General features: G+C 52.2%; 1 protein-coding gene across 1 annotated transcript in view; it reads right to left on the reverse strand.

Annotated features, from left to right (window-relative positions):
• The window catches only part of WDFY4 (WDFY family member 4), a 233,556-nt gene that overhangs the window by 156,164 nt on the left and 60,053 nt on the right, over positions 1-17,339 (reverse strand). Inside the window, exons 13-23 of the mRNA XM_068982260.1 lie at positions 15,769-15,983; positions 14,466-14,560; positions 13,178-13,415; positions 12,706-12,782; positions 11,435-11,656; positions 10,621-10,799; positions 8,268-8,499; positions 7,065-7,210; positions 5,430-5,541; positions 4,433-4,623; positions 1,285-1,437 (exon numbers count right to left, since the gene is read on the reverse strand). Coding sequence (XP_068838361.1) covers positions 1,285-1,437; positions 4,433-4,623; positions 5,430-5,541; positions 7,065-7,210; positions 8,268-8,499; positions 10,621-10,799; positions 11,435-11,656; positions 12,706-12,782; positions 13,178-13,415; positions 14,466-14,560; positions 15,769-15,983 — 1,860 coding nt within the window. The remainder of the gene's footprint in view (positions 1-1,284; positions 1,438-4,432; positions 4,624-5,429; positions 5,542-7,064; positions 7,211-8,267; positions 8,500-10,620; positions 10,800-11,434; positions 11,657-12,705; positions 12,783-13,177; positions 13,416-14,465; positions 14,561-15,768; positions 15,984-17,339) is intronic.

A 17,339-nucleotide genomic window follows, 5' to 3' on the forward strand; every position in this document is an offset into this window, starting at 1 on the left:
AGGGGCAGCAGTGTGGTCAAGGCAGGCTGACTTGTTTACCAGGGTTTGGGGGCAGGAGGAGAAGGGGACGACAGAGGATGAGATGGCTGGATGGCATCACCGACTCGATGGACGTGAGTTTGAGTGAACTCTGGGTGTTGGTGATGGACAGGGAGGCCTGGCGTGCTGCGATTCATGGGGTCGCAAAGACTCGGACACGACTGAGCAACTGAACTGAACTGAACTGAACTGAACTGAATTGAAGGCTATTTTGCACAGCTGCTTCCTCCTGTGCACTGGGAGCCCATACCCCAGGTCTGGTTGACGTCCCCAACAATCCTTGCATCACTCTCCAGATCCAGGAGGAGAAGGGGATGACAGAGGGTGAGATGTTTGGATGGCATCACTGACTCAATGGAAGTGAGTCTGAGTGAGCTCCAGGAGATGGTGAAGGACAGGGAAGCCTCAAGTGCTGCAGTCCATGGGGTTGCAAAGAGTCGCCTCTACCTGCGGTAACATCGCTGCAGGTGCCCCAAGCCCCCTGCTCTCGAATGCCTGTGGCTGCTCTCACCCCTACATGTGAACAAACGGCATCTGCTCCACCTGGAACATCCCCCCACTCAATATGTTCTGCCAAACTCAGCCCCAGAACCCTGATTCACGAGCTGAGCTGACTGTCCCCTCTTCACACTCCCCAGAGGACTTGTCCCCACTCACCGGCACCCAGCACATTGTAGCACCAGCTACGTCCTGTCCTGGGCCCAGATGGCGGTGTGTGGGAGCTGTGTCCTGGTTATCACCGTGCCTCCAGAGCACATCAGTGTGTGACCGTCACTCAATCAATGATGCTTTGTGAAGGGATCTGCCCAAAGGTCTGCCCGATGCTCCTCACTCAGCCCTCAGGACCTCTCACTCATTCCTTTACAGGAGCATTTCTAAACAGCAAAGCATCATCCAAAGGAATTGGGATGCTTTAGTATCCTCTTATGTATGGAAGCCTGCAGTTTTAAAATCTTTTCCCAGATAGTAGCAGATTTGACTCCCGCACCAGCCTGTGAGGGAGAGATGATGGTCTCCCTTTCACACAGGAGAAGACTCAAACTCAGAGAAGTCAAGAGACTTGTCCGAGGCCACACAGCCTGTTGGTGGTAGAAGTTAATTATAAAGCGGGGCCTCTGAGCTCCAAAGCCTTTGTGGTTTTTTCTCTCACTACCACCTTGACCATGGCGGAAGTGGATCCCCTGGGTTTAGCGGAGGCTCCAGGTTTCCTGTATCTTTAGGGCTTGCGACCAACCTCCAGTTTACCTCGAAATTGCAGAGGATGTGCTGAAACACACCAACATTGGTGATTACGGAGGGCCCAAAGCCCAGCTCTGCAGTGCCGGTGATAGACAGGATCAGCTGAAAAATGCGATGGTTCAGAAAAGAGGTCTTTTTCCTCAGGAGAAATGCCATTATCTGCAAAGGGTAAAACACAAAGCAGTTTCCTAGTGAATGCGGCATCAGGGCTCTCTCTCCCTCATCTGCCTGCTCCTGCCCGCACCTTTTGTCCGCGCAGTCTGGAAACACTCTGCTCTCTGGGACGACTGCCTCCATCGCCTTTTTCTCAGAAGGAAAACATACCCCAGCTTCTGCAGCTGCTTCCCCAGCGGTGCCCACTTTTCTGTGCTTCTGTGGCGTCACCTCTCCCTGTGGGCCCCGGCTCCTTCCTGAATTTTCCACATTTCTGGAATGCCTCTGTCTGCGGGCTTCCTTCCACCTTTCTGTGCTTTTCTCACTTTCCTTTATGGGGTCCTACGTTCATGCCCACCACACAAATGTCGCTGTATCACTAGGCAGCCACCAGACCCAGTTCCGCCAGCTCCACTTCAGGCTGCTGCCACCAGATGTGCCATTCTGCCACTCTGCTGTGCCAGGCCCCTGGAAACCGGCAACACACAGGGTCCAGGCACTGGAGCCCCAGTGGCCCACACTCATCTCAGAGACTCACTAGGTGGATCTAACCTAGCCTCCTGTCTCTGCTGACCTCAGTAGCACGAAAGCCAGGCTGCCCTACCATCCACTTGTATCTGGGTCCCCACCCACTTCACTGAGATTCTCAGCTCAGCTCGTTCACAGCTCAGCTCCCCACTCCTGGGTCTGAAGTCCGCCCTTCTCCCCGTCCCACTCCTGGGTCTGAAGTCCGCCCTTCTCCCCGTCCCACTCCTGGGTCTGAAGTCCGCCCTTCTCCCCGTCCTCTCAGACACTCTCCAGTATGTCATTGGGAAGTCTCGCTTGCTGTTATGGGCTGGCTGTTTGTTCTTCCCAAACTCCATATGGTGACCCCCTAGTCCCCAGTGTGATGGTATTTGGAGGCAGGTCTTTTGGGAGATAATTAGCACTGGATGAAGGCATGAGGGTGGGGCCCTCACAGATGGGATTCGTGCTCTCAAAACAGTCACAGGAGAGCGTTCTTCCCCTCTCTACTCTGCCGTGTGAGGATACAGTGAGAAGCTGGCCATCTGCCATCCAGGAGGGGCCTCACTCAACCTGATCGTGCAGGCACCCTGACTGTGGGCTCACCAGCCTCCAGAACTATGAGAAAATTCACTTCTGTTGCTAATAAACCACCCAGTCTGTGGTATTCTGTCATAGCGGCCCAAACTGAGACGATTTAGATCAGAAAATAGCTTCTTTTCAGTCTGTTCCAGTCGCCTCTTCGGCAGATCTGGCCATTCCCCACTCCCCCACCAGGACATAATTAGAATGGCTGAAAGCTGCATGAGAAAACTCACTCAAGCTGACGGATTCCACTCTACATTAATCGTGTCAAATGTCAAACTGGAATTCGATTTGGCCCGGCAGTGCAACTCTGCTGTTTTGTAAGCTGGCTTTCCCCATCCTACAGATGGCGATCTCAGCTCTTCTCTCTCCACAACTTCCCACCACCACCACCCAACCCAGTCCACAGCTGAGAGTTTAGACCCGAGACGCGAGCACTCTCATCTCCTCACCACCAGATCCACAAAGGCCTGCACTGCGTTCCTTCCTGCCGCGGGCTGGGCTTCCACGCGCCTGCGCTCTGGGACCCACCCCTCGCCTGCTCCTTGGGGTGACTCTTCTGTCTGAGCCTCACCCGTACTTCTCCTCTCTGTCACTTTGTTCCTATAAGCACGGCAACAAGTACACAGGGGTTGTGTTCAGTTGTTCAGTCACGTCCGACTCTGCCATCCCACGGACTGTAGCCCACCAGGCTCTTCTGTCCATGGGATTTTTCAGACAGGAATACTGGAGCAGGTTGCCATTTCCTCCTCCAGGGGGCCTTCCTGACCCAGGGATAGAGCCTGAGTTTCCGGCATCTTCTGCATTGCTGGTGGATTCTCTACTGCTGAGCCGCCAGGAACCAGTAGAGATACACCATGCCAGATGCGCGTGATAGTAGGGAAAGCAAGAAAAGCTGCTAGAGACGGAGGAGACAGCGTGAGCGAGAGCAGGAGACGCAGGCCGTGGCCCAGCTGCGGCCAGTCCTTGACGTGACACCAGACAGCTTTCTTCTACGGCCCTGACTTGCGTGCCCAAGAGACAAGGAGGCTCTCTCCTGCCCTCACTGGGCCCAGAAGGAACCTGCAGCTGCTGTGCCCCAGTGACTTTGTCTAGACTCTGGCCCTGGCTGCTGCCCTCCGTGATTCCTTTCTTGGCTGCCTCTCAGCCAGGCAGGGCACTCCTGGAGGACAGTGTCCACGTCTCATCTGACATTATGAACAGTAAATAGCCATATAATCAAGGTGCACACACACAGCAATTACTCTGAGCAGCCAGTCTTCTAAGCACTCGGCACACATTAATTCTGTGATCACGATCCTACACAATACGGGCTGTTATTATTCCTATCATAACAGAAGAGACCTGGGCACAAAGGTTAAGAACGAAAGTTGGCCAACATTTACAGGGCATTTCATCTGGGCCAGACATCATTCTAAGCCCTTCACCTGTATTAAATCATCTAGTCGTCACTGCAACCTCATGATACAGGAGACCCAACAGACCGTATTATACGGATGTGGAAACCAAGACAGAGAGGGTAAGTAACTCAGGACAAGTTAAACAGAAAGCAAGGAAGAGGCTCAATTCCAGCCTAGCACTCTGGTTCCAAGGTCTGGGCTCTTAGCTGTCATGCTAGATGCCAAGTAGGGGGATCGCAGATGATTCTTGAATTCATCAGTGAAAGCTGCTGGCAGCCACAGGCAGGTGGGCATCCCCACCCTGATCAGAGCCCCTCTCCGGCTGGCTGTCACCTGGCCCTCTGCTCTGGTGAGGCTGAGGGACCGAGGAACTTTCCGTTTCTTTCTCCAAAAGTCAAACTGATTGGAACGTCTACTTGGGCCAGCAAGGCTCCGCCCTGTTCCTCAGAGACGACAGCTTCCTGCTGGGGGGTGGGCGGCATCTGCAGACTCAGGCGGGAGGGCGGCCGTACCTGGTACCCACGGATGCGCTGCATCAGGTGGTCACACGTGGCGTTGCTGGTCAGGACCAAGTGCAGGACTTTCACAGCCGCGTACATGCTGTGGTCGTCCGTCGCTAAGGAAATGAGGCCCAGGAGGATGGCGGGCCCACCAATGAAGTCCAGGCTGCTGGCAGCAGGGCTGGAGTGGAACACCCTTACCCCTGTGTGGGACAGAGACATTCCTGAGCACACCACGGCTCCGTTGCAGTGGAGCCTCCTCTGGCAGCACGCAAGAGCTGTCAGGGACATCACCCACTTACAGCTGTGGGCCTGGGCACAGGACAGGCTGGGAGGAAGAGTAGGGGCTCTAAAAGTTCGAGGTCACTGAGAGACCCTGTGCTGAGTCCTCTCTGGGTCATAGAAGGCTGAAACAGCCCAGGGGGTCTCAGACCACCGCCCTCTGTCTTGGCCCAGGGTGCCAGATGAGCCAGCCACCCTCTGGCTCTTGTCTGGGCTCTAGATTCTGCGGCACTGGCCCCTGGCACCAGCTCTCTGTTTCGCCCTTGCCTGATTGCAAGGCACAGCCACCGGTTGTTTTTTTCACCCAAACCACCACCACAGTTGCCTCTGCTCAGAGGCCCCGCTATACTCACTATATAGGCTCCGTTGTGCGTCGGTGCCAGCTTGGTTAGTAGCAAGCTCACTACCAGTTGTCAGACACAGCAGAGTGATTTGATCTCTGCAGGGAAGCTGACTCTGGTGGGGTGAACTCTCAACTCTCACTATCACCAGCTGAGCTTCTCAGCCCACTCAGTCTTGCCTGCTGCTGCTGCTAAGTCGCTTCAGTTGTGTCCAACTCTGTGCGACTCCATAGACGGCAGTCCACCAGGCTCCCCCATCCCTGGGATTCTCCAGGCAAGAACACTGGTGTGGGTTGCCATTTCCTTCCTACCACCCCAGAATTCCAGGCTGCACAAGTGATGCCAGCCACATGATCTTCTTCCCAAATAGCAGTAAAAGTTCATACCTAATTGGCCCACAGCAACAGCTCCAATGGTTCGAAGAGAACCCGAGAGGTGACCAGCACAATTTCTTAGCAAGAACACAGGCACAGCACTGTCACGGGATGAAATGTTCATCTAGAGAAATTGGCAACAGTTAGTCCTAAGCAGGAGAAGGCAATGGCACCCCACTCCAGCACTCTTGCCTGGAAAATTCCATGGATGGAGGAGCCTGGTGGGCTGCAGTCCATGGGGTCGCTAAGAGTCAGACATGACTGAGCAACTTCACTTTCACTTTTCACTTTCATGCATTCAAGAAGGAAATGGCAACCCACTCCAGTGTTCTTGCCTGGAGAATCCCAGGGATGGGGGAGCCTGGTGGCCTGCCGTTTCTGGGGTCACACAGAGTCAGACACGACTGAAGTAACTTAGCAGCAGTAGTCCTAAGCAACTTTCCTGGAGAAGAGGAGGTCTTGTTCAGGAGCTCCTGGAGGGCAGGCATCCTGAGGCCTGGCACTCCACTAGTGTGAAAGTGAAAGAAAGTGAAGTCGCTCAGTCGTCTCCGACTCTGCGATCCCATGGACTGTAGTCTACTAGGCTTCTCTGTCCATGGGATTTTCCAGGCAAGAGTACTGGAGTGGGTTGCCATTTCCTTCTCCAGGGGATCTTCCTGACCCAGGGATCAAACCCAGGTCTCCTGCATTGCAGGCAGATGCTTTACCCTCTGAGCCACCAGGGAATATTACACCATAATATCTGTTAGTGTAAGCCATTGGATAAATAATCACTGAACCAAGATCAGAGGGACTGAAGCCAAAATTCAGGTTCTTTCCTGCCTCCCAGTTTTGGCTTAATCAGAAGGGAGAACCTTTCATTACACAGTTGTGCCACCAACATCCCACATGGTCACTAATTAAACAAATGCTCACAACGAGGAGCTGATGAGAGTAGGAAGGCCCTTAGGACACTTGGAGGCATAACAGTGTTGAGACACCCAGGGCTGCCTTCTTCCCAGTCTAGGGGCATCCATCTCTGCAAGTCGTGGCATCACTGGTCTCCAAGGGCCAGAAGATGGGACCCTGGCCTCTTCTAGCAGAAGACTCTGTGCTGGGAAGGCATAGTGTTAGTGCTCAACAGGACTTAACCCCTGATCCCACCTCCTCAGAAAAGGGAGGGGACCCTCTGTCTGTCAGAATATAAACAAATGAGCCCACATTCATCAACAATAAGCAAAAGAGCTCTTTATGCAGGGGATTAGGAAATAGGAAACCTAATGGCCTCTTTACCTAACTAACTTGTCTGCTTGCTGCTTTGCAAAGTTTTGCTTAAACACAATGACTCAAAGACTGCTTTATAATCTTAGGGGTTAGAAGCTCCCAGGAAAAGGAAGTTTAATAGTGTCCCAGATGTCGTTTACCCATTCCGTTTGTCCTCGCTCTAGAATGAAGAGAATGAAGAGCACCTACTTTCTTCTCTGAAAGAAGAGATTTGGTCTTGAGGAGTGTGAATGGGCAGGAGTCATAGACTATTTTCACAGATGAAGTGTGTCTGTCGGCACACACACGCACATGTGAATTGGTGTCCATCTAACCACTGAAGGCTGCAGCAAGCATGAGGTCTTTATTCCGAAAAGGGGCAGCGAGGGGCGTTAGCAGGTGTACCTCTTTAGCAATCAGACGGCTGTCCACCTCATTGTACGCGCTTCTGATGTCTGCAGCACTGGTCACGGAGGAGCTGGCTATGTGAAGGGCAAAGGAAAGCTTTTCCTCTGCAACCAGGGGCGCCACTTCCACACCAGGATCCTCTCCTACAACAACACATCTTCAGTTCTTCTTACTCTCGCTTTACTGAGGAGATTAACCCTCAGAAGAGGGAGCATCTGCTGCCGCCGGGCAAAGTCATGACTGAGCAATGTTTGTCACTATTCTATGCTATCACATTGTATGTCATATACGTTTTGTCCCCACCTGTCATTTCTGACACATAGAAAATTGTAGAGAAATCTCACAATATTAACCTACTATAAAACAGAAGCATTCCAGGTATGAAGCTACTAAGTCTTGGGACATCTGTTGTGAGTGTAACCTCACCCCCAAAACCAAAGTGCTGAGCTGAAAGCCCTGTGGTTTTCAGTGAGCTGCGTGTCCATGGTAAACACCTCTCTTGGTTTTAGCACACAGGCGCTCACGCAAGGAGAGCTCTCTGTGCTACTGGAGAAGCATGGTGTAAACAAAGAGTTGATGAAACTCTGGCCCTCGACCTGGCCTCCTCGCGTTGTTCTTGCCAATGCTCGCCGCTAGAGGAAATGAAGTTCGAAGAACACACGAAGCCAAGCCTAAAGACCACAATGCTCCACCGCGCTCAGCCACCCTGCACCACGCAAGAAGGCGTCAGTACACAGACTCATTTATCGCTCTTCCCAGAGGAGAGCTGACCCCCTCGACTTGGCAGAGCACAGAGAGCATTACTCCCTGCTTGAACAGCCAACAATCGATACTGAAAATGTGGATGTTTTGTCTGCCTGTTTAATAATTGAAGACAACAGTATACTTTAGTTAAAAAGCTTCTTCATTAAAAGGAATGTAACTTATTTATCTCATTCTCTTCCCTCTTTCTTTGCTGATGATATTACCTACCTACTTTTCTCTATTACGTACTCTGGAATTGAAACCTACAGGAGATTGTCATTTCCTTTTCTGCAACATTTTCTATTGGCTTGTAAATATATAACAATCCAATTACAGAGGACTTCCCTAATGACTGGCCTGTGATGAGTTTTTTCCTTATAAATAAGCTATAAATAACTGGATGTCTATTTAAAAATGAGAATCAGCAAGGTTATTATAAATCAAAACACCCCATACCTTGGACGTGCACAGCCTGGAAGTTACCACAGTATCTTGGGCCAAGTTTGTTAATAACTTCCAGAGTTTCCATTGAGATGGCTTCATCAAAGAAGTACGTGGGGCCCAGACGCCATGTTAGTAATGACTTTTGTTTCCAAACTCGAGGGGTACCAATATATCCATAAACATCCACAAATGAGGATGCATCCATTGAAAGGAATGGTCCTGGTAAGGCCTGAATGTACAACATCTGTTAAAACAAAAAGGTGGGGGAAAGGGGTAGATGGGATGTATTTAATCTCAGAATTAATCAAATAAGTACATACAACAAAAAATGATGTACCTTATTCGTCTCTCAAAGTAAAAACTTTATTCAGAAACATTACAAAGATAACTCTCAAAGCTGAGAAACACCACATAAAACAGTTTATAAAAAAAATTCTGTGCGTATGTCCTCTCAGTTGTGCCCAAGGACTGCAGCCCGCCAAGCTCCTCTGTCCACGGGATTTCCCAGGCAAGAACAGTGGAGTGGGTTGCTATTTCCTCCTCCAGGGCATCTTCCCAGCCCAAGGGCTGAACCTGAGTCTCTTGAGTCTCCTGCGATAGCACACAGATATTTTACCACCAGCACCACCTGGCAAGCCGGTGGGAGTAAAAAACTGACATTGTGCCTTTGGAAGTAAGTGTGATAAAGAGTATAAAGTGCCACCAAAAGGTTCATCTTTTTTTCCAGTCATTTCACAAAGAACTTTAAAGTCCAGTGTTGGCACATTAATTAAGTTTTACCTACTAAATATAGCTACAGACTAGAAAGGGAGAAATAAAACTGTCCCTATTTGCAAATGGCACGTCCATGTAGAAATTTCTAAGGAATCCACAAAAAAAAACAAACTAATAAGTGAATTCATCAAAGTCACAGGATATATGATCAACACATAAAAATAAATTGCATTCTATAGACTAACAAAGAACATGCAGAAACTACAATTGCTCCCAAGAAAAATAAATACTTTTTTATTTTGCAAAATCCCATGTGAAAGAGGATGAAAGAAAGCTGTAGATTAGGAGAAATTATTTACAAAATTACATATCCAACAAAGGACCATTATCTAAAATATTTAGATAAAACTCTTAAAACTCAATAGTAAAGCAGTAAACAATCCGATTAGAAATGAGTGAAACATATACACAGACAGCACTGAAGAGGATACACAAGCTGCGAATAAGGTTCTAACATTTGAGAACAGCTGTTTCATCTCCAACCTGAGTCCATCTTTTTTCTTGCTCAACAAACCTGCATCTAAACACAGACCTTATGTTTATCCCATTTAAATTTCACTTGCTGGAAAGTCATCTCTGTCAGTCTTGGCCCTTGGCCATTCTCCACGCCACATTTTGCATATTTTGACATATTTCCAGGGTCTCACATACCTTCTAACCTCCATGCTGACTCACTCTGGTTTAGCAGGCCCCTGAGGTTGGATGTTCAGCTATGTGCCAATTCACTAAGCTACACATCAGCCTTGTAACTATAAATTCAATATGACTCATCAAGCGTATGTAGCATGCTTTCTGTATGCCAGTCCTGTGCTAGGTGAAAGCAAGTTCCAGACATCAATAGGACAAGGCTCTTAGCCTCACAGTACATGTTCTGCTTCACAGAATACAATCTATTCTACAAAACAAGACTGGATGCCAACATACTCTGTGAAAGAGGACCAAAACTAGCCCACTCTGTAATTATGCCTAAAGAGATTTAAAAAAAAAAAAAAGACTTTGGGTGACCACAAATGTAACCACACTTTTCGTCCTGGCTAACGTGAGTGACCACTGCTCTTTCTCCAGTGACAGTTTAAGCCCTTTCCCTTTCCTTCTGCTTCCTGATTAAAAGCTCTGAACATACATAGATACCAAATTGTCTCTCTGACAGCACCCCATTCAGAACTGAGTGACCTCCACTTTTTTGAACCCTCGCCAAAATCACCTAAAGTGAGCCCAAATCCTGTTAGTTCCTCCTAACGCCTCATTACTCCGTGGTAAGCAGGCTAAGAAGGCTCTTGCTGCAGCAAGCTTCACAAATGCACCTCTTGTTTTGCACTATACGCATGCTCCTGGAGGTATTTGACTGGTGGGCATGGACGGTTCCTAACACCTAAAACAACACCTAACATACATTAGGTATTCAATAAATGTTTAACATGGGGAGGAAGAAAGGAAGGTGCGAGGTAAGACGAATCATTAACAATTGAAGTCAAAAGTTAACTTTACATTTTGGAGGACCTTTTTTTTAGTGCTCTTGGTGAATCCTTCTTACCTCTGTGACTAGGAGGCATGGCCACGGGGCAAGCACAGCTTGGGGGAATCATCTCACCTTGGCTGAGCCGATGACCTGTCCATCCAGGTAGGTGAAGACTGTACAATTCCTTTTCATTTCCTTGGTGATGACCACAGCCAGGTGGTGCCACTGACCACAAGCCAGCAGCTGGCCACACCTGACCCGCAGCTGGCGTCCCGCAGAAGGCTCAGGGTCGTCCTCGGGTTCCATGACATCTGGACGAGAACACAAGCACCAGGCTCACCTGCAGCGCCAGGGAGCAGCACCCCAGCCCCAGGGGCCCAGTGCCAGCGGAGCGAGTGCTGAGCCGCCCTTAGAATCCTAACAGCGGCAGGAGCGTTCACGGCTGGAGCCCTTGCTCTGGGCCAGACACCGAGGTAGGTGCTATCATGATTCCCAGGCTACCATCCTGAGGCACAGTGAGGAGGGGCAACTTGCCTAGGGTTGCATAGCTGGAGTTCAGACCCAGGAGTCAGGCTGGGGGTCTACCCACCACTAGACTGCCTCCATAGGGACACACATAGGCTGGCAAAGTCCCAGAAGGGCAGGAGCTTAGGTGGCTGGGCTGTGTGTGAAGGACACCAGGCCAAATCCTGGGCCTTCCAAAGTCGAGGTCTCACTATGAAACGGGGCACAAAAACAGGCATGGCCATAACACCCTGGGCTTGGCCATCACAGTCCACTTTGGGCCACTGCAGGCACGTGAGCTTGAGATCCAGGCTGAGCTCTAGGTGGCAGAATCAGAATCAGCCACCTACCTACACAGCTGAGGGCAGGCAGGCACCCCAAGCTCTTGGGTCAAGAGCTGCTGACTCAGTCCCACATCCCCCAAGTGTGGGCGAAATCTCACCCAGAGGCTGAAACTCTTTCTCTTCTGTGGACACGACCAGGGAGAGGTCTTCCGGGCAGAGGCTGACGGAGAGGCAGGTGAAAGGCTGCTCGGTCCTGGCCAGGTGGCGCACCAGGGTCAGGAAGCGCAGTGGATGGCCCTCCGTGGCTGAGCTGTGCCTGCCGATCAGGAACCAGCAGGAGAAGGTCAGGCCGCCGGACGGAGGGAAGGGCCTGGCAGCACCTGCGGTCAGAACACAAGCACTCCCTGAGGCTTTGTCCTGCTGTGCAAGCCTGTCTAGACTCACTGTGGCTCTGATTCGGCCCAGGGGTGGCCCTGCTGTGTGCCAGTACTGGGCCCTGCCTGACCCACACCCACTTCACAGCGACCTGTGCAGCACAACGCTCTTGTCTCCTTCCTTAATCGCAGGAATAAGTCATATTCCCTCCAGGACTAGAGCCTAGCTCTGCAGAGCCTCTCTCCAATTCTGACCCACCTATTATGCTGCGTTGCTAAGGGAGTAGAGAGAGAGCACATCCCTGAGATCCATCACCACGTGGCCCACTGGTCAGCTGGTCTAACGCCGGCCTGTGTGCTATGTGGGGCAGAGGAAGCTGGACTAGCTAGGCCAAACCTTGCCTGGGGAGCGCTCACTCTAGGGATACCCAGGCTGGCAGTACAGGTGGGGCCCACTGTTCTCACTGAATGGGCAGAATCAGGCTTGGAGCTCTGCCCTGATGAGCTGTAAAGGCCCCGGCTCCTCAGCACCCACCCTCCCACAGAAGCCCAGACCCTGGCTCTCCTGACAGCAGGTGCCTGGTCTTCAGCTGAGAGCAGCTCTGTACAAAGCATGCCAAGGCCCAGCTGATCCCCACATGAGCCAAGGGCAGGCTTGCTCCTGAGTGGCCATCGGCACTGGGCTCACACGCCTCTCTAGAGCCATCAGGTGGGGTGAGGTGTTCCTGCTGGCCTCTGTCAGCCATCGACAAAGGGCATCAAACCCAGGCTCAGCTTCCGAGTCAACCAGCGAGCCCATCAGTGTTCCCTGAGCCCCAGTATGTGCAGAGCTGTGGGCTGGGCCCTTGGGAGGCACCGTGAACAGGACACCCCTGGCTCAAGACAGAAACAACCAAAGGGAAGGATGAGTCCTCTACAGACACGTGGGACCAAGAGGAAGACTCATGCTTTCTGGAAATGCCAAAAGGAAATCTGAAATCGAGACTCCCCAAGGACTCACTCCCAGGTCAGGGGGAGGGGACCTCAGCAAGCTAAGCCCCCAGGGAAACACATACCTGTCCCGATCCCTCCAGAGACTGAGTACTCAGTGCTGGCTCCCATCACCGTAGCCAGGGTCGGAACAAACAAACAGCTGGAATAGGAAAGGGTCTCAGATCACTGAACCGCAGGCCAACCTCTGATGTGATGTCTGACCCTCTGTCTGGCTTCAGGGGCCTCACTCCCTCCTAGGTCATGGGGCCCCCAGGACACAAAGTGATGCTGGCACCATGGCCGTAAGAAAGGAATCTGGCTGGAGGCTGGAGGGGAGGGCAGCCTGGAATGCAGACAGGCAAGAGAAGGAGACAGTCCTGGCCTTAGATGGCTAGGGATGCTGCCCTTGAAGACAGGGTGTCTGTGACCCAGATATTTTCCACAGCTGACTATGAGAGCTGATAGAAACTACAGTTTTGTAATCAACATTATAATTCACCCAAGGCACTGGGAAATCAGCGAAGTGTATTTCAAGCGTATGAAAGCCGGTCATACCCATAACCTTCCATGGACATGTCGAATTCCACGAAGGATGGAGCCAGGGCCGCCCTCTGAGGCTGCAGGTTGCGGGGGGAGGTCATGGAGATGAGGCTCAGTGCTGTCTGAAGGGTGGTGGTCGAGGTCTGGGACGGCCCCGTGGGCCTGAGGGCCTGTGTGCTTGCTGGGAGAGGGCCGGCATCCCCGGGGGCCACTGCAGAACCCTCAGCAGGCACTGGCATCGCTGCCTGTGACCCTAGGGCCGCAAGCAGAAGAGCTGTGTCTTTGCTCAAAGCACTTCCACTCCTCTTCTGCCACAGTCCCCAAGGAGGGCTCTGCAGAGCGCCAGGCATTCCCAGCCCCAGGGGTGGCCTCCCGGGCCCTCCCGCTCACCCTCTTGCCTGGGACCTCTGCTGATGCTGATAACACTGAATCAGTGGTGACAACCTGCTCCTCCTGGAAACTTCTTCTCCCTTTAATTCTATCATTGCTGCCACTCCTTTCTGTCCATGGGATTCTCCGGGCAAAGAATACTGGAGTGGGTTGCCATTTCCTTCTCCAGGGGATCTTCCCAACCCAGGGATCGAACCCGGGCCTCCTGCATTGCAGGCAGATGCTTTATCCTCTGAGCCACCAGGGAAGCCACACTCCTTTCTACTACACGTCTTCTCTTGCTGTCATTGGCTTGTCCCATTAGCTGTCCCTCAGGGGCTTCGTCCTGGCTCTCTGACCTCCATCTCTTTTCCACAACAGCCTGTCTCCTCAAAAGCTCTGTTTTCTCACCTCCAGCTCCTGGCCCACTCCTGACTCTCCATCCCTGCTTTTCAACTGGGCCTCCTAGCCTTAACATCCTATGCAGTCCACGGCTTTCTTTTCTCCAAGCTGGTTCCCTGGACCAGCATCGTGCCAGGTACCAGGCCAATGCTTTGTCCTCCAGACCCCCTAACTCCTTGCTGAACTGTGAGCTGTGTGAAGCTGACACTGTTCTTCTGGACAGGGGCAATGCTGGGTTCCCCTGCATATGCTGTGACAGGAAGGTTGCTGTGCTCCAGGCACAGAAAGGGGCCAAGTACATGCTCACCATCACCATCTTATATGGGGCTAAGTGTCCTCATCCTTCCAGATCTGGTCTTTATCTGGGGACCACGGATCTGATCTTACTGCTCGTCCTCATTTGCTCCATCGAGCAGCAGGCAAAACCATTTTTAAATCTCTCTGCTTCCCATATTCCATAAAGGCTTCCTTACAGGAAATGCACATTCTCTTTTAAATCCCATTATCCGGCCCCTATCCTCTCTGTCCTCACCTGGGCATCCAGAGCCCCCTCCATGCACATGAGACGAACTGAGTTTTTTCTTTGCAGCCGATGGAGGGGAAGCAGTTCCAAGGCCTAGAAACTGTCTGAATATCATAAAAAACAAGAGAGCCAAATGATGACATTTTTAGCCAAAAGTTTCCTCCAATTCCGTCTGAACACTTGCCCTAGATCGCAGAGCCTGCTGGTTCCCCCAGCATGCCTTCCCCTCTTGGCCTGGAATCCTTTTCCTCAGGCCCTGCGGAACCAGGGTGTCCCTGACCTGGCATTCAGACCAGGGAGCTGGTGAATGTAGGTGCTTCTGACTTAACCAGGGACCAGCTAGAAGCCCCAGACTGGACCTGGAGAGGGAAAGGATTCTGTTGGGAAAGAACTTCGCCATAGGTTGTTTCTAAGTTTCTAGTGGCCTTGGCTGACAGCCCCATGAATAGAGGCAGAAGAGGCTGGCCTGGCCCCTGGGTCCCCTACCTGCTGGCTGAAGGGGCTGCCTTTGATGCCCCTGCACTTGGTCCTGTATGCCTCCGGGTCCAGCAGCTTGTGGGCCTGAGCACCACCCTCCCTCTACCCACACCCTCTAGGGCCGCAGGTACTGGAGAGAGCCTTGACCTCCCTCCTGCCTTTCTTTCCTCTGCTTTTGTCTTCTGTGTCTGCTCCTCCTTGTGCATCTTTGCTCGCCACTGAGACTGTCCAGGAAACATGTGGCTTCACAGAGGGGCCGCTGGGAAGGCCCACAGGACACAGTGGTGCTGCCTCTGTCCCCCTCCACGTCACGTGTCCCAGCCACAGCCCTCGGTGCCGGTCAGGCTCCCCGCGGTCTACTCTCCCTCTGGCTGCCAAGCCTTCATCGCTTTCCCCACCATTGCCCCCCACCACCCCTTTCAGCAGGGTGTCTTCACATGCCTGGTTCCCTCCTCTCCTGGTCTGGTGACCATCTGCACAAGCCATAGACCTCAGCCGCCACTGTCCCCTTAAAGCCCCCTCTTTATACCCAGTCTCCCAGCTGTGGCCCTCGCAGCTCCAGAGCTCCCCCACTGCACTAGCATCCCCTCCAACACTTTCTGAATTCTCCGCAGGACCCCTGGCTTATTGCTTCACCCCCCAGACCATCAGCTCCATAAGAGGAGCTACGTCCACTGTGCGGGTTGCACATTGCACGAGGACCCAAGACTCCAACCTGGGCTTGCAGTGGCCAATGCTGGGGAGGCAGGAGGAGCGCGGGGATACTCTCACTGTCCACTGTGCACAAGCTCGGCTACCAGGGGCTCAGCAAGATTTAACGTGCAGCACACGGTACCTTAACACGTCTGGTTCGATGGCTTGGGAAGCAAGCTTTTCAAAAATTCTGATGAGGCCCGAGTGCAAGGGGCTGCTGCTGGTGGCCAGGGCCTTGTGGCAAGAAGTCATGAGGGTCCTGAGCATCCCTGCCTCACACATGACTTGACGGTTCTTCTCCGACTTCACCATGGACTGGATGTGACCGGTCATGGAGCACTGGATCTCCCTGGAAAGCTTAGAGTAACCAAAGCAAGCAAGTGGTGAGCCCTGGAGGTCAGCATGTTTCAGGGGCCGCTTTGGTCAGCTCCCAGCTAGGGCCTGAGCTGGTGGGAAGGTGAGGAGGCTGAGCGCCCCACAGCCTTTTCTCACTGAGCACAGTCTGTCTTGGGCACTCTCAGAGGTACCCTCCTCACACAAACTGCCAAATAGGAAGACAGCTTAAAACAGACTGCAAACCGGCAGGCGAGAGCCTGCTTCAGTCTGAGATATGTGGTGGCTGAGCCATACGACATTTCTGAATTGCTAACATTTAAAATACTGGAGATTCCACACAGACGTCCAGACATGTGGCCTCTCTTAAAAGGTGGAAAGACCACTTTGCCATTGTGTGTCTGTTGAGAAGTAGCTGGAGCTGGGCAGCGGCCATGCCGTCTGGAGGGTCCCACACCTTACCCTCCAACCACCAGCATCTCTCGCTGGACAGTCCCGGGTTGCAGTTTGTGCCCTGGCCCAGAAGGTGGAATCCTGTGGCAGCTGCAGCCTGCTCCATCTCCTCAGGTCAAACCACCCAGCCTGTGCAAGCTCCTGAAGTCACAGCTGCTGTGGAGAAGCCTCCCCTCCAACCCACTTCCTCTATCTGTCTGTCTGGGCTAAGTGCATTCACACCCACAGACAGCTGCCCTCTTATCTTCCCCTTGCCAGATTTCAACTCACTTTACCGTCTTTATGCCCTTGAAGCCCACAGGATAGAGGCATAGAGTCAACCTCGTCAGCATTTCAGCCAAATACATTCCATTATTTTCCTAATCTTCCTCTCTTCATAAAAAGATAACCCCTTGGCATTCCCAGCCTCCACCGAAAGGGGATTTCCTTCAGAAAATCTCTAAAGATTGTCCTTTTCTTTTACTTTGTGTGAGATTGTCTGAAATCACCAGGATACCAGTTTGATCTTAAAGGCGGTTTCCTGCAGTGGAGGCTATGGGGGCCTTCTTCTGCAGGTGAGGGTACCCGTCACAGCTGCCCCTCCTGCGGACGTCAGCTCCCCTAGGTGGTAGCTGCCCTGCTATGTAGCCCCACATGTATCTTCGTGTGTGCATACACGTGTACACATGTACATACCCCTGCACACATACATAAAAGCGGCACACACACACACACACACGTATACCCCACCCCCAGATGATAGCCAGTGGGGCCCTGCCCTTCAGCCCCTGTGGTTGAGACCCCTCACACTTGAGACCCCTGCCCTGCGGGCTCATCCTCACTCATCCTTCCCCTGCATCACCGTGCTTCCCTCACCTCCCTTCTCCTGAGCGCCCCTCCACAGACCTCACACACCGGTGCCCGGTCTGGACTCTACTTTGAGGAACA

This window comes from Capricornis sumatraensis, chromosome 10 (assembly GCF_032405125.1).
Source record: "Capricornis sumatraensis isolate serow.1 chromosome 10, serow.2, whole genome shotgun sequence".
Lineage (NCBI taxonomy): Eukaryota > Metazoa > Chordata > Mammalia > Artiodactyla > Bovidae > Capricornis > Capricornis sumatraensis.